This window comes from Amblyomma americanum, chromosome 1 (genome assembly GCF_052857255.1).
Source record: "Amblyomma americanum isolate KBUSLIRL-KWMA chromosome 1, ASM5285725v1, whole genome shotgun sequence".
Taxonomy (NCBI): Eukaryota; Metazoa; Arthropoda; class Arachnida; order Ixodida; family Ixodidae; genus Amblyomma; species Amblyomma americanum.
The window spans coordinates 114,739,953-114,764,856 of record NC_135497.1 but is presented as its reverse complement, the minus strand read 5'-3'; the positions used below and the strand labels follow the sequence as shown (position 1 = coordinate 114,764,856).

At 49.4% G+C, this 24,904-nt stretch overlaps 1 protein-coding gene across 1 annotated transcript; it reads left to right on the top strand.

The window, feature by feature from the left end:
* The first annotated feature begins 1,851 nt into the window (after positions 1–1,851).
* On the top strand, positions 1,852–24,622 carry LOC144113198 (uncharacterized). The gene is made up of 5 exons (XM_077646160.1): positions 1,852–2,034; positions 22,298–22,370; positions 22,580–22,584; positions 24,154–24,260; positions 24,378–24,622. Exons 1-5 carry the CDS (start codon positions 1,852–1,854, stop codon positions 24,523–24,525), a joined length of 516 nt encoding a protein of 171 aa, XP_077502286.1. The 3' UTR covers positions 24,526–24,622.
* Positions 24,623–24,904: the final 282 nt, after the last annotated feature.

The following is a 24,904-nucleotide window of genomic DNA, read 5'->3' as shown; positions in this document are numbered from 1 at the left end:
CTTTGTTATCTTCATGCATAGGGATTTGCTAGTAACCGGATCGCAGGTCGAGGCTCTAGAACAATTCGGCTCCTAGTAAGCAGTCAAGGGCGTTGTCAATGCGAGGAAGTGTGTATACATCCTTGCGAGCTATCTTGTTCAGAGCACGATAATCTACACATAAACGTACCGAACCATCCTTCTTTAGCACAAACGCGACTGGTGAGGACCAAAGATTGGACGAAGGACGTATTATGTGATGACTGAGCATGTCAATGACATTGACCTGGATAATCTGGCGTTCAAAACTAGACACTCGGTGCGGGCGGCGACGAATGATCCCAGAGCCGTCAGTTTCGATGCGATGTGCGGCTGCACATGTTTGGCCCAAAACTGCAGAATGGATGTCAGAGGAAGAGGCGTGCTTCTTCAAGACGGCGACCAAGGCTTGAGCCTGATGTGAGGTGAGGTCGGGGCTAATGGTAGTGGGAAGTGTCTCACCAAAGAAACAGATGAGGAAGCAGGTTGCGTGGCTTTGTAAAGGGAAAAGACCGTCATATGCTGCGCACTGGTGATTAAGGCGACAGTACATTCTTGGCGCTAAAGAAGAGACTCAGGAGCAGTGTTACAGGTGGCCAGTAGAGATGAACCGAGTAAAAAATGAAGAAGCGAGGGAGCAATGAAAATTTCTCGGAACAGAAGACGCGGGCTGGGTACGACCAAGGCGACTCCATCGGCAGTATGGTCGGAGACAACTGGAATGATATCGTCGCAGCCAGGATAGATGACATAGTCAACGGCTGGAACCAATCGGTCAGGTGTCCGGTCAGATAGGTCACAGATCGAGGGATGGTGGGCAGCACGTAATGACACCGGACGCTGATGAAAGGAAATATCAGCCGAGAATGAGTTGATGATCACAGAAAGAGAACAAAGCGAGTTCTATGTGATGGCGGATGGCGTTGATAGTGATCCGAGCGGTGCACCACCAGAAGGACGTATCGGAGCTTCATTAGCAGCACGTAAAGGCGAACCGAAGAAAGGACTACGGACTTCGAATGTAAACACAGGTCGGATATAGGATGACGGAAAGAGCGGTGCTCGTATCAAATAATGCTTCCACAAGAGTTCCTTCAACTTCTACGAACAACATATTGGACGGGGCCAGAGAAGGACGCGTTGGCGGTGCAGTTCTACTTGCAGAAACTGCACAAGTCGATTTTCCGGTCGGCGGTTCGAGGGACGAGAATGCATGTGAAGGGGCGATGCAGAGCGACGGAAAGGTGACGGGGAGCGCCTGCACGATTCTCGGACGGACGAAGCACGGTCAGGAGGAGTCGGCAGTGAAGGGGAGCGACGAGTATCGGGATAGTCGTAGTTCAGGAAGTACAGAAATTGCGGACGCATGCCGTCGCGTCGCAGGTCGCGGAAGCCAACACGCTCGACACGCATTCGCCGGCTCCAGACACGAGCGACATGGCCGGGAATTCCGCAGTAAAAACAAACGGGACGGGGTGGACGCGGACGCCATGCAGGAGGATAAGGAGGGGCCGAAGGTGTAGAGGAAAAAGCGGCGAGGTTGTTCTGCACAGGTGCAGAACGGGGTGGCAGGGCAGGGGAAAGTGGTGTCGCAGCAACCTCAGCGTATTTTCGGACGCAGCGAGAGACAGGCGGCTCTTGACTGATGTGGCACGTGAAGGAAGCCGGTTCGTCCTTGATGATGCCACGCAAACGGGGGGCAGGAGGAGGAAGAGGTGAGAAAGAGGCGGCAGACAATGAAACGTCGCCATGAAGTTCTTCGCTGATAATGGAGTAAATTAGCGTGCACAAGTCGGGATAAGCAGAGGGGCGGGTATTCCAGGTTTCTCGAATATGGAGCGACTGCAGATCGTCAAGGCACTGGCACGTGCTGCGAATGTCCAGTATCGTGGAAGGGTTCTGGGCTGCGAGAGCAGTGAAGGTGAACGAGCAGATGCCTTGCAGGACATGGCGAACTCTGTCGGCTTCAGGCATGGCCTTGTTCACACGGTGGCAAAGAGCAAGCACGCCCTCACTGTACGATGTGTAAAACTCTCCTGGAAGCTGAACACGAGTGCCCAGAATTTTTTCGTACACCGCAGGGCCAGCTCCAATGGTCCCAAAGATCTGACGAATCTGCGACGCGAAGGGGGCGAATAAGGAATAGCGTCTTCATGGTTGAGAAACCACGTCTTGGCCACATCAAACAAATAAAGAGACATTGATTAGCTTCATTGAAGCGTCCCAGCGGTTGATAGCGCTTACGCGGTCGTACGGCTGCAGCCAATCTTCAACATCGTAGCCACAAAAAAACATGAAAACAGGAGAGTCGCGCTGGCTAGTGCTGACCGTCCGAGCATGCTGGGCCGGCGGTGGTGGGGCGGGGGTTCCACTTGATTCAAGGCTGCCGATGGAAGGATCGGGGCCGAGAGGAAGCATGCTGGTTACTGCCGGTGGAAGGACGGTGGTCTGTTATGAGCGACTTTGGTCAACGTGCTTCATCGGGGCAGGTGGACCGACCAGAAGGCGGCCGAAAAGGGAGCCCCACAGGGCTAGGGAAGGTAGAGGGGGACTAGGAGCCACTTTCACCACGTGTGAGATTGAGAACTCCCGGAGCAAGCTTTATTGCCACCCGCAGGAATGGAGTTCGCGACGAAGACGACGATCGGAGATGATAATGAATGATGATTACAGACAAAGGAGGATGAGGTTAATGCATAATGCCTACAATATATATATATATATATATATATATATATATATATATATATATATATATATATATATATATATATATATATATATATATATATAAATGTGTGTGTGTGTGTGTGTGTGTGTGTGTGTGTGTGTGTGTGTGTGTGTGTGTGTGTGTGTGTGTGTGTGTGTGTGTGTGTGTGTGACCGAAGCAAGCAGTGACCGAAACTAAGAAGCAAAAGGAAAGGGATGTCTTTTTGTAATTTGTAGTTTTTCATCAATGGGAGAATAATAAAAGCAGAAGAAAAACAACCAGAAACCGCCGGTGGGATCCCAACCCACCACCTTCTAATTTCGCATCCGGTTATTTACCAAATGAGCTCCGGCGACGGCTGCCCAATCTGCTTTCGAGGGTATTTGTGTGTAGTGTGACAGAGGCTTGGGAGTGATCACCAGTGTCACCCTCGTCCATTGCGGCGGAGGCAGTACGTCTTGTGTTACCGCGAGTGCCACTTAGCAACGTGATCGAACGTTGAGGACGGAAGCTGTGCGAGAACCCTCTTTCTTTTTATACACCGTGAATAAAACATTCCAGTCGTTATATGTTGTCATGAACCTTTCAGCTAAATATTACCCCTCCAAACGCAGCAGAGTACGCAGAGCCGCGCTCGGAAGTTGGCTTGCTCTTTCCTTTCACTTTTTTAAACTAGCGCCCTCTCCGTGAAACGCGTCTGCGTGCATAGGTTTCAAAGCGGCGGTTCGTCAGGTACCTTGACGTCACGTGAACGTGACGCAGCAACAACTCAGAAACAGAAGCCAAATAACAAGAAAGCGATGTGCTGCGCTGCGTGGGCAGCCCGCGGCCAGTCACGTGCGGTAAGACTGGAAGCAGTTGACTCTCGAGGAGAGTAAAATAGTAACAATGCCAAATGTAACGCCATGTCGGCATTGTAACGCGATATTTAACCGCAGCTGGTGCGTAACAGGAATGAAGGGAGGCCGGCAGTCGGAAATGCCTCTCGCTGTGTAGAATGGCTAGACGATGTTATATTGACATGAGCTCGTTGCGGAATCGCAGACAATCGCATGCAGAGCAACTCCCGGACTTGCTGGTTCACTCGGGGCTATTTCAGCTTCCGCTTGATTCCGACGCTTCCTCATTAAGCCTGTGTGGCACACGCATTGTGAGGTCTTTACGCTGAACCCCTTGCCTTAGTTTCGGCGCGTAGGGTGTAACGCCGCATTTTGCTATGACTTCGGCTGCACGCAGTGAAGGGTCTTGACACGAACGCCGATTGGCTTCGCATTCTGCGCTGAACTAAGGCGTGGGGTCTTGACGGGCTCGCCGCTTTCTTTGCCGGTCTTGACCACGCCGTAACGTTTGTTCGGCAACAGGGTCTGAGGTGCCGGCGGTCGCTAGGCGCCTGTAGCGAGGCCAGTTGCACAGAGCAATGGCGGCGAGAAAGACGAAAAGGCTCGCGATAACAGGCGCCCGGCGCCGACTAGCGGGCAGCAGCTTCCCTTCCTTGACACTCCCTCTCCCAACCGCACGCTTTCCCTCCTCTCTGCGGACGGCGACGACAACGACGACGAGAGCACGATCTTGGGCGCTGAGGAGGCACTAACAGCTGTCGCTGCAAAAGTGGAAAAGGGACGACTACGTCATAGATGACGTTCACTGGGTCTGAACGGCGGAGAGGTACCTAGATTCACTAGAGAAGCAAACGTTCAAAAAAAGACGAATCTCTATGCGCGATAACTCCTAGCACCCGAAACACTCTCGCTGAAGGAGATTCATGAAGCAGCGTCCTTCAACGTCGAATGCATACCTTCCTTAAAAAACGTTTTCCTAGGCCCCTCTAAATGCTAAAGCACTGTTCAGGGCACATGCTCGTTTTTAAGCGACATGTTTGCTCTGCTCCGTGTTCGCACCGCACAGGATAAGGTAAAGCCTTTTCTCTGCACGAGGTACGTCACCACGCGACACGTGGGTTTGATACTCATCTAAAGCGCCTACTGGGCACAAAGGCGACAATTTTTATTTTTTGATTTGTCTCTGACTCCCCAAACTTTATTTTTGCTCGTGCTACGAGGACACGTTGATATATTTGTGCCGAATGATATTATAGGCACGCGGGAAGAATAGTATAATTATTTTATTGGTGAAAGATAGTTGAGTAGTATAAAAGATAATTAGCCAGCAGAAAAAAACATACACATGCCATGACCTCCTAATTTCGCGTACGGTGCTCTGTCAACTAAGCCACGGGGGCGGCATTTAATCTTCTACTTTCGGGAGTATTTATGTTGCGTGTAACCTGACCTGTCGACTTTTTTTAAGGCGAAAGCCTTTATACGCTGATGAATCGCCAGCGGGGTTGTTCGCAGAAAAGTGTCACACTATAGCTGTCAAGCAAACAGATGACGTCATCAAAATAAAACATAACAAAAACAAAAACATTAGAAATGAATGACAAAATTAAGCAAAAAAGATAAAATTGAAACTTGATAAACATAAAAAGTAAAAGAGAAATGAAATGCAATAGAAAATAAAAATTTAAAATAAAAATAGAAACATAACCGAAAATATTTAAAAATACAACGCGTGCTGCCGTCGCGGAAAAAACCCGCGTTCTAGAAAGTTCCATGCTTTCGCATTCCTGCTCGTAAGCAGACTTAAGTGCCCTGAGAACTTTTTGGTATTTGTATTTCATAACGAGCCCCTCATTTCCGTGCCCCTGTCTGCAGTAGCTTAACAAGGGCCTCGGTTCTGGCATTCCTGATACCAGAGGTAGGATAAGAGGGTCCTCGCACAGTTTCCGCCCTCAGTGTTCGATCACGTTCTACGAGACACTCGCAGTAACACTACGTTCACCGCTACGAACAAGGGTGGCGCTAACGACCACTCTCAAGCTTAGACATACACGCAGCATAAATACCTCCTGAAAGAAGACGATCAAACAGCTCCTGCCGTAGCTAAGTTGCTAGAGCACCGTACGCAAAATTCGGAGGTCTTGGGTTCAAACCCCACAGACGGCGGGTGGTTGTTTTTTCGTCTGCTTTCTAATAAATTATCTTTTAGCCATAAATTAATTACACTAATATTTCGCATTGCTATAACGCCACAAGTAAAAAAATCAATAAAAGATAGAAATATTCCCTGATTCTTTCCTTGGTATATTGCTGACTGTCGGCTTCGATTATTTGTATATCGTAATTAGCGGGGTCGAGTTCTCGTTCGATTCTCGTTTGAAATGAGAACTCTTGGGAATGACGCCGTTCGCGCGCTTTCGAGAGTTTCGTCTGCTTTGGCCGCGTCTCCTGAGCTCGCGCTTGGCCCTCGAAAGTGCTCTGGTCACTCGATATTAGCAATTGGCTGCGACGACCTGAGCGGAGAGGAGGATATAGCGGCAATGTGCACCGCGGCCGTTCAAGCGGCCTGCCAGCTAGCCTGGATGCTAGCTGGACGCTAGCGTCAGAAAAATGCGCTAGTATGTTGTTTGGTCGCGTTCATACCATGCTCTGGGAAGTACACGAAATTCAAAAATAAATAAGTTTTGAGGGTCGTTGGCCAATACCGAGCTGCTGGATACAAGCAAATTTCTTCTCATAGCCACTTTGCTGCTGTTGCCCAAAGCGGTTCGATCGCCTGGCGTCTGCTTTCTCCGCTGCTGAAGGCGTCGCGGAAATCCAGCATATTTTTATATTACCATGAGACGGGGTTCACAATAAAGCCGTGACGAAAGTAGCATCTTGGATACAGCGCTGGTCGTTTCCGAAACGCCCTCAGCTGCGGCATCGACGTGAAACCGGCTAGGCTTAGCGACGACTACGGCAGCCAAGGAGCAGATAGCGCTGTTCGACGCTCGGCGTACCGGCGAGGGGAATCGTTGCCGAAAGCTCTGCTCGCTCGCTGATTGGTTCAGCGGTTTGCGACTCTCAGTCGCGGGGCTGCAAAATCGAGCAGCGAGCGACTGGCCCGCGACTGTCGCATTTCGACCAGCGCGACCGTTTGCGACTGTCGCTTTTCGACCAAAACAGTCGCGCGACCTATGCGACTCTCAAGTGTGAATGAGCCCTAAGGCCGGCGCAAGCGTCCATTCACCGCTACCGACCCCCCGCCTTTTCCCACATCCCGGTTCACCGTTGTGCAAGTTACGGGAAAAAGCCGGAGCTCAAGTTCTTGATTCGGTTTTCTCTGCCCTAGAAGTGGTCCAAAGATAATAGAGCACTGGCCAGCACCGATCCTTCCCCCTGCCTGCCTCCTTCCCTCATAGTTTTCTCGGCGTACAGCATGTGCATACGGATTCGTTTAGCATAACTTTCTCGGTGCGCCACTTTGAACATGGACCTCTGTAAAAGCTGAATAAGGCTGGCCCGCTAGCCCTGGCGGTGCTTTTCTATAGCGGCGTGCGACGCTGCGCGGGCGACGCGGCATGCACGACTCCTCGACCAGGCGCACTCGATCCTTACTCACGGTTGCCACGCAAAACGCGGAGCCGCACGCGTGCATGGTCTGGCAACAAGCATGCCCCTCGTGCACTCTCGCGCCGTCAGATGGCACTTAATCCGGCCGAAGCATTCACTCGGCCGGGCCGCTCACGCCGCCAACTCGACGGGCGAGTGTCCGCTGCCTCCTCTCTCTCTGCACCGGCCGCAGAGCTGTTGGTGAGGAGGGAACGTTTCGACGGCGGACTTCTGATACCAAGTCGCTGGAAGGGAAGTAAAGGCAGACAGAAATGGGAAAGAAAAGTTAGATAAGAAGCTTCAGCGTCGATCAATTAGCAAGAAATTGGGCGGACATATTTCTAACGGCAGTCACGTTGAAATGACCATTTCATGGTTATGCTTAACTAGTATACAGTGCAGCGCGTAAGACAATTTTGTGCGTGCGTGCGTGCGTGCGTGTGTGTGAATGTGTGTGTGCGTGCGTGTGTGGGTCGTCAACTCGGTGGGAATCTCACTACAGCAAAAATATTGGTACGAACGACCGCTTAAAATTATCCGCCCTCTGTCGGTGCTTGTGACGGCTGCTAACCGCATTTCAAATCGCTGGCTGCGTCAGTGCGAAATAATGAAAAAAAAAAAACAAATAGCACAGGAACACCTTCTAAGCAAAGAAATTGTTAGTAACAATTATTAGTAACAGTGCAACAATGTCGAACCAACTCGCGCACCAGTACGTGCTTAGCCAGCAAAGAAAGCATCATTCCCGAGACGTGTGTCAATCGGCGCAGGCACTAAACTTTCCAGAACAATGAATGCATGTCTTTCTTAATTTTTTCTTCATCGAGTGAAATATCACTTATATGAACTACAAGTAGGTAATATAAAAGAAAAACAAAACGGATGTTCTTTTACTCTATCTAGTCACACTTCGCTCTCCCGCAAACATACTACAACCAATATGCTTTTCTTGTGCTTTAATTCTTTTAATTCTGAATAGGAAATGGCACCATCCCAGAACAGTGAGTTTTTCGCACAGTTAGCATTAATAACCGGGTTTAAAGGGTGCCATAGCATTTAAAAGAAGTCGTGAATAATGTGAATGTGTGCCCTAGCGAATATGCCAAATCATGCGAAATCAGATTAGATTAATGACTTCTGCTCAGAAACTCGTACAGGTTGTCAGACACGAGTGTTCCTTAGGCAACAAAGATAACCAATTCTCTGAACAAAGTAGTTTTTAGATCGTGGGCGTATCCAGGGGAGGGGGGGGGGGGGTTCGTTGTCAGAACACCCTGCGAAATTTTCTGAGCGCTGCATACGCCCTCCTACTGTTCTCTGTTGTTTATCTTCGAAAAATTCTATGTACGTTAATTCTCTCGGCTGTATAATAGAAAGCGGAAGCTATTGGAGAAAACAGTCACTATTCGCCATCGCGCGACTTGTGGCACTACTTTTAATTGTAGGCACAGTTCACCCAATTAAAAACACCTTTTCACGTCAATCTACTTTTTCATCATTTGCATTGCCCTGAAATTATCATTAACTATCACGAAAATAAAAAGTACTTTTGTTTTTCAAAACGCCTCTGCGGACGGGTACTGGTTCACATGCGTGGGGTAGAAGTTTTGACAAATTCCATTCGTTCACAGTATCTGACTTCGTTGTATAGAGAAGCTTTTTTTGTATATTATGTGAAAACACTGCCAATAATAGCGATTTTTCATACGAGTGTTTATTTGTGAGAAAGTTTAGTGTACGAATTAAGTCCTGTCACGGCCGGTCTCGAGGGGAGCACGAGCTTCTCTTCTTACGGCCTTCGCAATGGGGTCTGGTTCCGCCTCCCGCCGCACCTCGGTGGGGTCGCCACTGCACCACCGCTCCGCCGCTGCGACCGCCGTTCACGCGTACGCTTGCTCCCAGTTCGGCCCGCGTCAGTAGTAACCGTCGAGTCTTATTATTTTACCTCTTACGATTTACGCAAAGACCGCGTAGTCAGCCCCTTTTGCCATGGGAGAAAGCTGAAACAACGGATTAACGCTTGTGCGGTCTCTCCTTTAGCCCGACTGTGTATAGTCGAATGTATGCTTCGAGCACGGACGTCAACACGTTCTACCCTTATATTTGGCTAAAAAGCAAGGCAACCAGCCTCTGTAGTTCGTCTTCCGGCAGGTCTAAATGAGTGTGTAGAATGATATGCGGCGTGTAACACTTGGATGGCAAGTTTCAAAGAGTAAAAGATTCTGCAGCGCACATATATTTCCCGAAATTTCAAGCGCAGCTGCTTCAATTTTGCACAACAGCGGCGTTAGCAAGAATTCATGGTGGTACCCAGGAGAACGCATCATGTCATTCGCGAAAGGAGCGGGTATAGGCGGAACCGAACCCTGGCTGCAGGAGCAGAGCACGTTGCACGCACGCACGCACGCACGCGACGTCAATGATCTCCTCTTGGAACAGCATTTTGAAGTTTGGAGCACAAATTAAGTCAGTTGTTGACAGTAATTGCAAGCACGAACTAACTGCCAGCAAAGCAAAATTAGTTTAAAACTGCGCTCTGTCTCAATAAAATCGGCCTTTACGAGCGAACAGACTTCTCTGAGAAGCGATGACTACCAGCTTTGCATTATTCTCTTGCATTTCTGCAGCCTCATGATCTCTTTCGATAAACCTCCGAAAAGCATGAACTTTCCTCACGTCATTCAGGAAACAAAGTAGCCCCACAAAAAGAAGTTTTCCGCAACCTAACGGAGCTCCACTAAACTTCACAGCAATGCGCGTCTTACCAGCTGGCTTACAATGTAGTTGCAGTCACTCACTGGACATATATAATTTCTGAAATTGTAATACTCAGTATGCTTCAGAATCTGTGGCAGCATACGCAGCTTGTACTGGTTGCTTCTGTACGTTCTGGTAACGTTAGTCAAGCCAGAATGACGAGAAAGCTTGCGTCCAACTCGAAAACTGTTTATTGGGGCGCACTCGTGTCCTTAAACAGAAAGCGGTTCGGTGGCGCAGCGATAAAACAAGTGCTCGGTCAGCTAAGGTCAGAAGGACGGTCGCTCTCGGCCTTGAAAAAATTAAATGTGACAAGGAACTTGAAACATTCGACGCCTAATGCGCTTATGACAATTTCTAACATGAAGAGAGACTTGCGCACGGCTACAGTCATCCCAGAGAAATCTGGAGAAAACAAACAAGAACGGAAAGACCGAGTGCCATTGGCTTCGAGCAGGGAACAATGCATTACATTGCTTCTTGACACTTGTGCGCAAATTAGTAGTTAGTATTCTTTTGAGCTATCGATACTGCCTCTTGTTTAAGGAAGTTGTGACGTATATGAGGGTGAAAATAAGTACATTCAGGACGTACGAAAAGCGATATTGGCGTAAATATACACTATACATATCTCTCCAAGCAGTCAGTTTATTTTACAGTAAAACGTTAGCGTACATGAGTCTGAACTTCAACTCGACGAGTATCATCTCAAGCCACCAGCTACGGCGCTATCGGATTTACGGCTCACGCGTCGTAGAGAATTTTCTCCGCCATGTAGTACATTTTTATGGGACGAGCGCAACACTTTCGTTCTCCAAGATTTCATTATTTTCCCCTTAGCATTAACTTGTCATTTAATCACGGACTACGAGACAAACCAGAGAAAGTGATGCTGGACAAAAACAAGTGCTGGACATAGTTATCAGGAATGGGCGAGTGATTCCTCTTTTTATATGTTTTCATCGAGCAAAGTTTATGATGAAGAATCTGTGCACGTGAGGACTGTGTTGAAGATACGCAGCTTAAGCATCTGTATTTTGTTTTCTTTGATTTCGGTGCTGCGCTCACGAGGAACCAGCGGGCTACTGCGCGAAGCCAGGCAAAAGCCACCCGCCGCCGCAGATGCAGGCGTGGAACCAGCGGTTACCAGCGGTGTAGGGCTCATTCACACTTGAGAGTTGCAGAGGTCGCGCGACCAGCAGTCACCTGCGACTACACCGCAGTTCGACAACGCCGATGTTCACACTTCCAAGGGCGACCTGCGGGTCGCCTTCTCGTTCGATTCTCGTTTGAAATGAGAACTCTTGTGAATGACGCCGTTCGCGCGCTTTCGAGAGTTTTGTCTGCTTTGGCCGCGTCTCCTGCGCTCGCGCTTGGCCCTCGAAAGTCCTTTGGTCCCTCGATATTAGCCATGTGCTGCGAGCGAAGAGGAAGATATAGCGGCAATGTGCACCACGGCCGTACAAGCGTCCTGCCAGCCAGCCGCTAGCGTCAGAAAAATGCGCTAGTATGTTGTTTGTTCGCTTTCATACCATGCTCTGGGAAGTCGAAATTAAAAAAAGGAATGAATTTTGAGGGTAGTTGGCCTATACCGAGCTGCTGGATACAAGCAAATTTCTTCTCATAGCCGCTTTGCTGCTGTTGTCCAAAGCGGCTCGATCGCCTGGCGTCTGCTTTCTCCGCTGCTGAAGGCGTCGCGGAAATCGAGCATATTTTTTATATTATCATGAGACAGGGTTCACAACAAAGCCGTGACGAAAGTAGCATCTCGGTTACAGCGCTGGTCAGTTCCGAGGCGCCCTCAGCTGCAGCATCGATGTAAAACCGGCTAGGCTTAGCGACGACTAGGGCGCACCCGCGAGCGGCGTCGTTGCCGAAAGCTCGGCTCGCTCGCTGATTGGTTCAGCGGTTTGCGACTCGCAGTCGCGGGGCTGCAAAATGGAGCAGCGAGCGACTGGCCCGCGACTGTCGCTTTTCAACCAATGCGACCGTTTGCGACTGTCGCTTTTCGACCAAAACAGTCGCGCGACCTCTGCGACTCTCAAGTGTGAATGGGCCCTTAGGCCTGGTGCCTCGATGCCAGCGCCGCCATATTGAATCACACGGGATCAGCGGCGCTAGCGTTTGTAACGGCGCCGTTTACGCTCTCGGCGCGCTTCAAAGTGCTTTAACTTGAACGGCCTTTTGCAGCGAGAGCTACACTGGGCTACCAGTCGAGCATTTCGCGGTACATGGGAGAGGCCAGTTGTGATTCAATATGGCGGCGTCGCTTAAGTTGCCTACACCCCGGCGCTGGCACTGAGGCACCCTACCAGCGGTAGGGTCGCCGCGCTTCTAGCGGCGGTGGGCGGCGTAACTCCCGGAGAAAAAATTCCCACTGTTTACGCGGCGAATGCGAAGACCGTATTATAAAGCGCGCGGGCGCCCCCCTCGAGACCTGCCGTGACAGGAGGTACTCGGAGCCACCGAGGAGAAACGTGTGCTGGCTGTTTCCAAGCGAGACCTGCTGACGCCGTTCTTGACAACGAGACAGCCTCAGCTCACGTGCAAAGGGAAAGGGGCACGCGAGAGACGCGCTTTGTACGAACTTGTGTCCGTCCGTCTACTGTGCATGTTGACAGTTCGTGAGGGACGGCGCCGAATAGATGAACCTTGAAGATTGCCTTTCTTCGAAACTGGGTTTACCAGAGGTGGAAACAAAACAACCCGCACCGTGGGCAAGCGAGAGTGTTCGCAAAGCTCACGGAAGGAAAGGGGAATCTCGATAGTGGAGAGTGTACATATTTGTGCAATGTTGGTCGAGAGGAGTTATCTTCTTTCCCCAATCATTGAGTGGCTCTGTTTTCCTTTCCCCGTTGATTGGCGATTTTTTGCTTTCCCCAGTGATTTATTGGGTGGATGTTTGTGAAGTTACCTAATCGGTTACTGTCACCATCGAGGGTGGAAACATAGGGTTTAAAAACAGCTGTTTCGGCGGTACCGTGGGCTTGTTTCGTCGGTTAAAACAACGAGTCAGTCAAATGTAAATACCTTTTCTCCTTGCTTGAACCTTTCATGGTTTTATTATTGTTAGTAAAAGTTAACCTCTCCGGAAGTGTCCTCGAGCAACGTGATTGCGCAATATCGAATCTACAAGACGACAACCATCCTTTAACCACCGTCATCAACCCCATTACTCTCTATAAGATCGAGAGAGAAAATCAGCTCAGACGTATCAGACAACACCCAGATGTGAAGTCCTAATGATAATAGCCAATTAGTCCTAATGCTATCTATGTAGCACGCCAAGTCCTACAGATGAACTCTCACGAGGCGGGTGGAGACGCTTGGGACATCGACGCGCTGCGTCGCGTTGCTGAATCAGGCAGACAGTTAAACAGAACGTTCAGTTTGGCTAGTTGGTACATATGCATCTTTTGTAAAACAGCGCGAACAACGTCGGACAAGAACAAGCGCTCGTGCCGTGTCCTTGTTCTTGTCCGACGTTGTTCGCGCTGTTTTACAAAAGACAATTAAAGACGAGCAGGAACCTGGTATCGGTGACGAGGAACCGCTTCGGAGTCTCAGAGACGCTGACGCAGGGCCCTCATTCCGTGGACGAGGGAACGCCGTAGGCCACAGGGCCTGAACGGAAGCCGGTTGTGTCCATGCCTTGTCGGTAGACCTCGGGAATGAACGACCAAACAACATGCGATATAATGTAGCTGCTGCAGTCAGAGACACAAACAGCGTTTCGCATAGGCGTTCGGTTCCTTATCAGACCGTGTCGCACTGCGGAAACACAACAGTAGGGAGTTTTAGAATAGGAGACCCCAAGGAAATAGCGGGCCCCAGCGCTACGTACGGACTGCGCCGGTGAGTTTTAGAATAGGGGTCTCCCCTACGCAGCGGCGCCAGGCTTGCTGGATGGATGTATGGATGGATGGATGGAAGGCAGGAGCGTCCTCTTTGAAACGGTTTGATGGCAGTTGCCACCATGCTTTACGTTTATCGATTGCAGCGCCACTACAGCAAACCAAAAAGATCCTCTTAAAAAAATTTTAAAATATGCGTTTATTTCTTCATCACAAACTGTTTTATTGCAGACATGCAATTTAAGAGTAAAAATTATAACAAGTGAGTGTTTTTACACAGCCTCTTTTTTCTTTAAGTCGATGCGAAATCGGTCAGCCAAGTCACCTCCATGGCGACCAAACGATATGGGCACTCGCTAAGCCTAGCAGCTCTTGTAAACACGGAAGCAATTTGAAAATCGCGCATTTCGTCGCTAAAATTTCGTGGTGCGGGCATATGCAGACAAAGGGAAAGCTTCATGCGCCTTTAGTTTGCCGTGAATTTAGTACAGCGAGTAGCGGCGACAACGAATCGGTGGTGAAGTGAGGGGCCCCGCTTCGACGGGCGCCGCCATGTTGCCTGAACGTAGATCTGCGCTGGGGCGCACGCCTGTTTGAACCTCCCGCGCTTCTGTACTCGCTAAGCCTAGCAGCTCTGTAAAGACGCAAGCAATCCGAAAATTTGGCGTGTTTTACCGCTACCTTTAGTTGGCCGCGAACGTGGGCATAGCGTAGCGGCAACGACGAATCGGTGGTGAAGCGAGCGGTCCTCGCTTGGATGCACGCCGCCATGTTTCCTGCGCTATCCGGCGTTATGGGGCCGCGCTATTTCGCTGATTCAGCTTTAGCGTCGCCCGCTCACCCAAACAGCCAAGGGCCGTTAGCGTTCTGCGCATGCGCAGAAGCGGGACCTATGGCCCCGCCAGCGAGCCGTTCCACAACATCTTGTCACACTGCACGAATGGTGGAGGAACAAGACAGGTTTATGCGGTGTTGCCTCGGTATGGCAGCTTTCGGGAAGCAGAACAAAAAAACAGAGGGCGTTCGTTGCCATGGCTTGGCCTGTTCGGCGGCTGGGCGAATTTCCTGGCGACAGCACTAAACCACGCACTTTGCGGTGACTGACCGCTTTCGTGCCTCTCCTGATTGCAGACATCGAGCGCATAACGTGTCTTTTCGTCGCACTCTTGTTTGCCGCGGAGCAGCGCATTGCAGGCGCGCGAATGCCAGCGGGCAGGCTACTGTTGTCGACACCGATGGCTAGCTTGCGGCTGCCATGCGGCGATCCCGCCAGGAGCCGCCGTGGAGAAGCACCGTCCGGTCCCCGTCCCATTCTTGCGCGCAAATTAGCGTATACACTGATGACGAGCGCGGCTTTCCGAAATGCCCCTTTCTTCTCTGGCGAGGCCCCTCTCGCCCTGTATAGCGACGGTTCCGTCTTCTGCGGTTTCAACGGCGACGGCCGGCCTGCTGGCGGGGCTGAGATCGACAGCCAGCAACGACACTGTGTGGGTGCCGGCAGACGAGTCTGCGAGGTGCTAGTGCAAACATGCCGCTGTCGTTTTCGCCCAAGAAACAGAGCTATCGCGATGCTAGACGCGAGACAGTTCTTGTGGGACGTATTAGAGGAGGTAGGCATTTCAGTTTGTACCGCACTCGTTTCGGAAGTGAGACGGCGTAATGTGTAGGCGCGTTTTCTGTCATAATTATGTGTCGTCGAGCCAGAATAGACGGCGCAAAGCATCAGCATAACTACTGCTGTAGCAGCCGCACACGGCAGTTGTTCGTCCTACGTATTTAATGCCAAACGCACAAGCCGCTCGGCAGCGCAAGGTGTCTCCGGTTCCCGCTTCTGTGCACAGCAAGAGGCGGCCGAAAATAATAATAATAATAATAATTGGTTTTTGGTGGAAAGGAAATGGCGCAGTATCTGTCTCATATATCGTTGGACACCTGAACCGCGCCGTAAGGGAAGGGATAAAGGAGGGAGTGAAAGAAGAGAGGAACAAATAGGTCCGCAGTGGAGGGCTCCGGAATAATTTCGACCACCTGGGGATCTTTAACGTGCACTGACATCGCACAGCACACGGGCGCCTTAGCGTTTTTCCTCCATAAAAACGCAGCCGCCGCGGTTGGGTTCGAACCCGGGAACTCCGGATCAGTAGTCGAGCGCCCTAACCACCGAGCCACCGCGACGGGGCGCCGAAAAGCGCCACCCAAATTGTTTTTCCGGTATGACAAGGAGTTCGCCAACAGTTGTCGTAGAAGTTTCCGAAACGTGTTGCTAGACGAAAGGGAAGTGCTTTCATTGAGTTGGTATTGATACGTTGTGTCAGGGTCCGCAACGCTACGGAAACGTTGTGTTGGCGAACGGAGTTCGCAGACTTTCCCGCAGTGTGGCTTGGTCGAGACCCGAACCCGCTAACCGCGCCGCGAGGGAAGGAAAGGAGGAAGAGTTTAGGGCTTTTCATTAATTCCGATCACCTGGGGCTCTTCGACGTGCACTAACATAGCACAGCACTTCGCCTCCTTCGAAATGCAACCGTCGCGATCGGGATTCGAACCCATGACCGTGAGCTGGATTCTCAACAAGTAGTGATGGGGATAAACGCGCCGCGCTTTCGCTTTACATCCAACCCCGCCAAAAGGGCTCCGCGTACACGAACCATGCAGCGCACTGGTGCGCGGCAAGGTTACGCACACTGAGTTGTACTACACTTTGTGCGTGGTTTCGTTTGAAAGTAGCCCAAAATGAGTATTTAATAATTAACATTCTAGCTTGTTGAAGTCGCCCGGGTCGTATCTACTGTCTCGTCATGAAGGGCCTCGGAACTGCTGGGAAAAGAATCTTTACGCCGTGGCAGCTCTACCATTTGCCATTGTTTCCGCGTCCTTGTGGATGACTGGTAGAACGCATTTCGAAACTGTGTTTCGGGTTAGCCTACTCTCGTGAACATTTTCGTGGGGTTTAATTTTGAGATGAGGGGAATCTCAGGGACACTGGCGTAGCCGGCATTTCTATTTGCATATATTCTTTTCTTTCATAATTAACGTTTTACCTCTTGGTTTTACTTTTTTATGGCACTGGAAGAGATGCCATGTGCGCAATTGCACATATAGTTATATTTGCGCCCTCGTAAACACTACCGTGACTTCTGGCATACAGTCAGCGGGATACGCATGTTTAAAAGTTAAAATCTTGTTCTTTGCTGACTATCTATAGATGCGTACTACTGAGTTGTTTTTTTCAGCCTCGCCGAATATGGCATGAATTTGGCAGCGCTTATTCTATTACGAGGTCTTGTGGTACTTGCACTGTGCGTGCACATCATTTTTATGCGACCTTGCTCCGGCGGGCTATAATACCGGGTGCGGACTGTACCCCGGGAATTACGGTAATACCCAGCGAGGTGCTTAGGCATCCGGGATAGCCACAAGCCTCAAGACGGCGACACATGAAAGAAATAACGAACGCAATCGTGTAGAGGTAAGAGAGGACAACGCCAAAATTTAGGTGGGATGGGGGGGGGGGGTCACCACTGAGCAGTCAAACCTACGTCCCAAATCACTTGACTTCATGATAAATTACTTAGAGTGCTATCGACACAACCGTGAGCAGGGATAACGTTAACGCTCAACCTTGAGCAACGACAAAGGTCCGTCACAACCAGTGAATGTCTAGGGAAAGAATAAGCGGAGTCTGCTTTCTTTGTGATGTGTAAACAACTAGAGATAATTAAAGAGGCTCTGAAACACCTTCCGAGGAGAGCAGATCAACTCGCTCAATCACTACAGTGTTGTCGTGAACACCTGAGCCAAATAATACAGTTCTACACGCAGCAGAGGACCCACAATCACTTCGACTTTTCATGCTCGCACCCTCCTCCGTCGGTCGCACCTGCGTATACAAGTTGAGAGGTGGCTACTGGTTAGATCCTTTCAGACGTCAGGCAGCTACAATGGCCGCGGCAAATAACTCCGGCGGGTCAGGAAGCCCCGCTCCCGGAGGTGGGGCCGGCGGAAGAGTGCCGACCTTCCGGCGTGCAAAAAGTGACGAGAGGAGAGGGAAAGGCGCGAAGACGCTGAAATTCAAATTTTGACTATAGATGACTCATCTTCTACAAAGCGCATTAAAAAAATTTGTTGGACGATATTCGTGAAGCGGCGTGCTTTAACATCCCAAAAATACCGCAACTCTATTATACCCCTGTCACACGGGCACTTTCGATCCTCATTGAGTCAATGCTTATCGAGCTCAATGCAGATCGACGGTTGTCACACGGCCACTTTCAAGCGCAGCCGAGCTCGATCCTGCTTGACTCGATTCCGATTCCTCAAGAGTGCTTGAGGTTCCAAGCACAATCGAAAACACTCTCGCTCTCATGAAGCTATAAAAATAAACACAAGTTAACAAAACCAAACCACAATTGTTGTCGTTGTAATTGATTAAAATGTAATACAGAACATTTTTCAGGTACTATGCCTGATTATATGCAAACATTTGAAAATAATCTCTACACCACGCTCCAAGCTTCGCCGTCAGTGTAAACAAAGATGGGGTCCTCCTGCTCGTCGGCGCGGAAACTGTGGAGCGAGCGCGAGACAGCCGCTCTCATCGACTGCTGGCAGGACCGCCTAAATAATTTGTGGCGCCAGAAGAGAAACGCCGCAGTCTATGCAGAAATCGCGGAGGCGTTGCGGGCCCTCGGGTTGCATCGCACAGCAGCAGAGGTGCGCCACAAAAACCTGGCGCAGATACGCAATGTACCGATTTGGCTACGGATTTGGCTGCCGCTGCCCCCGACTGCACAGTGCTGCCGGACATCGCCATGTTATGGCTGTCGGCGGAACATTTGGCGCCACCTAACACACATGAGGGAAACTTCTCAATGAGCATTGAAAATGCCCGTGTAGCACCGGATGTTTCGAGCGTGCTCGAAAATCTCGATGCATATCGAGCTCAATGAGGATCGAAAGTGCCCGTGTGACAGGGGTATTAGAGCCCGTCTCAGAGCAACTTTAAGTTGAACTATAAGCCTATAACAAGTCGCCGGACACGGTGCTTTAAGTGGATCATTGAGCAGTCCGAATGCCATTCTTCAGTGTGCACCCCCGCCGCGGTGGCTCAGTGGCCTGACGCGTTCGGCTGTTGAGCCTGAGGACGCAGATTGAATCCAGGGGCCGTATTCCGAGTTTGTGTCATAATAAAAAGCGTCATAATCTGCCGCAGCGGCCACACCTGATTGGCCAAAAAACCGGAAGCGGATGTCGGTTCGGTTGCGAGACTGTGAGCGGCGGCAGGATGTCACTGCGTTGCGATTGCCGCAGCGAAACGTCCAGCGGCGCTTTTGCTCTTTGCCGAGAAAAAGAACGCGATCAATGCGACAGAAGAAGCATTCAGCCACAAGTTCGGTTGCGCATCGGATTCCATTGTAAAGGAGTAATATCAAAGCTGCTTTATTTACCCAACTGACTTCAGCAAACACAAACAATAGAGTTCAGGCACTCTTTTCTGCACCGTAAAGGCCGGAGGTGTACTTAAAGAAGAAAATATTGTACGCAACCACGCATGGCTTTTCAGTGACAGAAGGCGATCGCCGTTGGTAAATTAAAGGCAGCTATAGCTTTTTCGCATAACACGGAGTTTTACAGTTATCTTGAGGAAAATGGAACGGAGGGGAAAATTTGTAGCATGCACTCACTCGCTGCACAATGCGCGCTTCGTGTCGGGCTGAACCAAGACGCCGTGACGACTTGTCGTATGCAACGTCGCTGAATGTAAATTGGTGCAATGATCGGACGGTTGTGCAGATGATAATTTGCGTTTTTTTCATTCATTTTATGCAGACACTGCAAATAAATAAAAGGGATGAGCTAAAAAAATCTTCTTACTCTGTTTCTCTTGACATGACACGACCATACTGTCCTTGAAAGAGACCTAATCACCATATATAAGTAATGCAGTGAAGGGGGGATGCTTCTCAATGCTGAAAAATCATTGTCTTCGTGTCACTCGTAAAAAAAAAACTTATTTTTTCTTATACATTAAGTTTTTCTCCACTACGCGAAGCTATCAACAACAAATATTCGGCTGTTAACTTGACACCAACATTGCCGTGGAACACACATTAATAATATTTGTTCTGCTTTCCGAAAACTCTGCTTTTTGAGACAAACTAAAAAACGCCCCTACTAATTTGAAATTACTCTGTTACTTTTCATACGTTCGACCAAAGCTCGAGTATGCATATATTTCATGGGATCCTCACACTAAGTCAAGTATCAGTCACCTTGAAAGAATACAAAGAAAGGCAGTTAGGTTTATATTTAATAAATTCGCACGGCTTCACTCTCCCTCTGAGATTATGGCAGACAATTGTGTGCCTACCCTTGAACCACGTCGAAAGCAGTTGAGACTTGAATTCCTTTCCCTCCTTCTTAACAACAAACTTCAAATGAATAAATAACCTTATATAACGCCTGCATTAACGCGCCACACAAGACATCATCATCCTGACCCACTCACACCTTGTTATGTTTGAAATGATACGTTTAAATTTTACTTTTTTCTTCGGACAGTATCGAACTGGAACCATGGTTTACTGGCTACAGTGTGACTAGTAATTGTATAAGTGTGTACGTGTTTGCTCCTGTTTTGTTCATTATTATTTGTATATAATCTATTGCCCCTTTGCTTGGACCTAGGGTTTGCAGTAATAAATAAATAAATAAATAAATAAATAAATAAATAAATAAATAAATAAATAAATAAATAAATAAATAAATAAATATACGTTGGGAGACTTCGCAGACGAAGTTTTCATAGGTTCGCCATGGTAGAAAGCACACGCATGCCCACTGACGCTTTAAAACTAACTTGCAAGCTAGCTCGCGAACTCAATGAGGCATAGCCACACCACCGCGGCTACCGAGAACTGTAAAGGAAACCAAAAAACCACCTCTGGCATGTCAAACGCTTCGGCGTAGCAGCGCGTCGCTGGCGACTGACCATCCATGCACATTAGTGTTTCACGCTGGCAGATATTACACATGATCATGATGCAGGAGCCTGGGACAGGGAAAGATAGGGTGATGGGGACGTCTGGAACGCATCTTTGTCATCGAGAGACAACAGACGGCGGTCGCTTACCAGGAAGCGTGTTTCCCAGAATGCTCAAGTTTTACTGCGACAAATACAACCGGTCTTACTGTATTCGAACAGGAAGAAATCCCGTCCGATTTGTTCCTACCCAGAGAGCAGTCACAGCTAGCTGTGACCGCGACCCTAATTTTTATTGGTTCCGTTTTCACTGCACAGAATATATATTACTATTAAAAAAGAAAAAAAAGGCTAGAAAATTCGCCACTACGAACCAGATAGTTGTCCCATAAACCACAAAATTCTTAGTAAGAGGAGGTAGTAATAGTAGAAATAGGGCAAGTTACTACCTCAGAAAGTTTGTGAACAGCACTATAGTCACACACAAAAAAGCAGCTGTATTTACTAAGAAAATCGGTAGGAAATACTTTCGCACATGTTTCTAGCTTTTAGTACATTGTGTTGGCGTGGATTGTTAAATCTGCGTAAAAAAAATAAGCTGTATGTTCAGCGGGTTCAGTGATAGACATAGTGATAGCTACCGGGAGTGTGCTACTAAGACCTTGACAATGTTGGAATTACGTGTACAAATAATGCGAGGCTATGGCATCGAGGAACTCTATACCAGGCACACAAAAAGGTGCACAACGCAAGAAAACTACAAATAAGAAAAGGTCACACCAGAGCGACACTTTGGCTGCGCGTGCACGGGTGAATCGTTCTTACGTCTTATGCACTCGGTAAATGTCACTTGGGCTAGATAGCAATTGGGCTAGATAGCGATTGGGCTAGATAGGAGCCTTAATTATGAACTTCTGATTGCCGAAACAAGTTGTAATTTACATAACCGCATGACGCTGCAAAAATGTTTAATTACAAAACCACGTTAGTCTCGAGAGTCTGCGTTGATCAGGCTTCTACGACTCCTTTTTTCCTTAAAGCTTTAAAGGAACGGTTACTAACTAGGCACTAACTAGCGGCTATAGAAAGTAAAAAGGTAAGAAGGGCAGACTTTTACTAACTACTTTGAAGAGGGTAGTAAATATTCAGCAAAAAGTAGTAAAAATTTAGTAACTGCTGGACTTACTGCCTTTCCACAACCCTTTTAGCAACGACCGATGTAATCTCTAGGTCGTAACTGTAGCGAGCACCCCTTCTCAGGTCTCTTTTGTTCAGTTGCTGCGGCTCCCCAACGTCAGCTCACGCTGCCTATAAAGCAAAGGCCTTTTCAACGTGATCTACAACGTTTTCAGTGGTCGAAGCGCCCCAATGTACGCATCGGCGGTCCGAAAGCAGCGCGCTGTTATGCTCGTCCCTTCTCGAGCTGCTAAGCATTTCGCGGTGCTTGGTTTGCACGCGAACAGTCCTCAAAACAGGTGTGTGCAGACGTCTTTTTTCCGACAGGTGCTGTAGTGACGCCTGCATGAAGTGGGCGCCCGTTTTGCAGGCGGCCCTGGCCTGCGTCCTGTGGCTGGTCGGAGACGCCTCCGTGGGAATGGTTGGCGTTCAGATCAAGAACGGTGAGCTCTACGCTTAGCAACCGAGCGGATGCTGGGCTGGCCCGCAGGATTGCGAGTCAGGGGTCGGGACTGGAGTCGGGTACAAGTCAAGACAAAAGCAACTTTTCCTCGTTAAAGGACCCCCCTCCTTCAGCCAATGGCGTCGTCTGATTCTCATGAACCTGATAGCATGAGCAGCGCAATGTCCTGGGAGAGGCGGGACAATGTAGGGAGGGTACTATCCCGTTCAATCTTCCACTCCATATTCTGTCACACTATCAGGTTCATGAGAATCGGCCGGCGCAATTGGCTGGAAAAGGGTCCTTTGTCGGGGAAAAGCCGCCTCGTTCTTGAGTTGTATCATGATATAGAGCCGTAAGTACAGTTTGTGTCCCAGTGTTACTTCGGTCGCAACATTTGAATCAGCAAACGTACTATAGTCGGATATAACTCAAGAGCGAAGTGGCTTTTCCCCCGACAAAGGACCCCCTTCCAGCGAATGGCGTCGGCCTATTGTCATGAACCTGCAAGCGTGACAATACAAGAAGCGGCGTGACAATGCCGGGAGGGAACTATCCTTGACCATGGGAGGAAGAGACTGTCCCCTTTCATCGGACACTCTGTGCGTAGTTGTGCTAGAAGGCAGCGCAAGTTTGATGCGCCAACGATCAGGGTCGTCATATCTCTCGAGCAATGCTGACAAGCTTAAGAGGATGCTACAGAAGCAAACGCCAACGAGTGAACTACAGTCGGATAAAATTCAAGAAAGCGGGTTTTCCGCGTTAAAGGAGCCCCTTCCAGCCAATGGCGTCGGCTGATCCTCATGAGCCTCCTAGCGCGATGTAGGGAGGGCACTATTCCTGACCATGGAAGGAGGGGACTATCCCCTTGGAGGCTCCCTGCACTGTCGTGCTAGTAGGCTCATGAGCATCGGGCGACGCCATTGGCTGGAAGGGGCTCCTTTCACAGGGAAAAGCCACTTTTTTCTTTAATTTTCTCCGACTGTAGTTCACTCGTCAGCGTTTGCTTCCGCGGCATTCTCTTAAGCTTGCTGGCATTGCCCGAGAGAGATGACCACCCTTATCGTTGGCGCACCGGAGTTGCGCCAGAGCGGAGTCTTTCGTTAAAGGGCAACTGCACCACTTTTTGAGAGTTCAGCGCTATTCTAGCATTCCAATCTATATAAGCTGTAGGTAAAGCATGCCAAGTGTGCTTGCATTAGCATTTAAAGTAGTGACGTGATCGCTGTTTGAAATTTGCGCTTCTTCTCAATGCATCGAAGGATTGCGGAGAAGTTTAGTGTTACGCTATAGAAGGTATGATTTCAAATTGCTGCGGCCGTCAGCCACACCCTGCCGTGCCTCGTTGGATGCTGCCAAAAAACGCTCGGCGGGGTTTACCTTCGGTGGTGTTGGTTTTTTTCTTCAAAGCAGGCGTTCATAGTTTGGAAATGTGTCGATACCTTCGATGACCTCATCAGACGGCCTCCACTTGGCGTTGTGCGCTGCGAAGAAGTTCGAAGGCCGTCGCGATTTTAATCGGCGATTACGTCATCATTTAAAATGCTAGCCCAAAAGGACTTGGCATGCTTTACCAGCAAGTTTCACACATTCGACCCTTTTAAGCTCGCTGATTTCTAAAACCTATGCAGTTGCCGTTTGTGTTCCTTGTGGCCGGCACTTATTTCCCCCCTGCACGCCATCTTTGTCCTCTGGAAAGATGCTTGTTAGAAACACGCTCTGTGTTCTGCCAAGTACCAAATCAGTTTTAGTCATGACACTGCTGCTTCCCCCGCCCGGGAAAGTGCGTCCTCAACGGAACCGAAATCCAAAACGGCAAATCGGTGAGCCTAGAGACGCCGTGCGAATCCCACGTCTGCGACGCTACCGCCAAGTCTGTCCAAATCATGGGGTACGTACTGAACTTCTGTTCAACGCGTCAACGCGCGAGCAAAATAAAAATCCTCTTTTTTAATTTTTAAGGGTCCAAGTTGGAGATGTTTGTAGCGCTTTCATCTGGATTTCGCAGGTGTGGACCCGTCGAGGCACCTCCAAACTGCACGCCGGTGAACGGAACGGGCATTTTCCCCAAGTGCTGCCGGCACGCTCTCTGCAAAAGCTCTTCAACGCAGCCTCTCAAAGTCACCGCGCTGGTCTCGAACCTCACCAAGTGCTGAGATATAAAAACGCCTTGCCGCCGCCCAAGAGGCGCGCAGCCGTCGTTATTGCCGCTAGCGCCACCAGGAGGAGATGAGTGACAGCTCAAGCTGGCCAGCTCCCCACTAGCTGCGGCCGTTAACTCTGGTTACAACGGTCTGTAAAATAAGATGTGACTAATTTGTACACAGGGTTAACCATATAACCGTTCGGGAAATGTCGGGGGGAGATCGCGTCCTGGCACTGGCATACAGAGGAAGCGCCTGCTGAGGTGATATTTTACCAGCCTGTAAATGCAAAAGTTTGTAATAAAAGCCCTCCCAAATGTTCAGAGGTTTCAGAGAACTCGTTTAGCGAAGGAGGTCACGTAAGCGAAGAGGGCGCACAGGGCCGATATAG

Coding starts and splice junctions, on each gene's coding strand:
- LOC144113198 (XM_077646160.1), top strand. CDS start 1,852: ATGGAGCGACTGCAGATCGTCAAGGCACTGGCACGTGCTGCGAATGTC. Junction 2,035..22,297: donor AGAGCAAGCACGCCCTCACT/GTACGATGTGTA, acceptor CCCGTTTTGCAG/GCGGCCCTGGCCTGCGTCCT. Junction 24,261..24,377: donor AAGTCTGTCCAAATCATGGG/GTACGTACTGAA, acceptor TGGATTTCGCAG/GTGTGGACCCGTCGAGGCAC.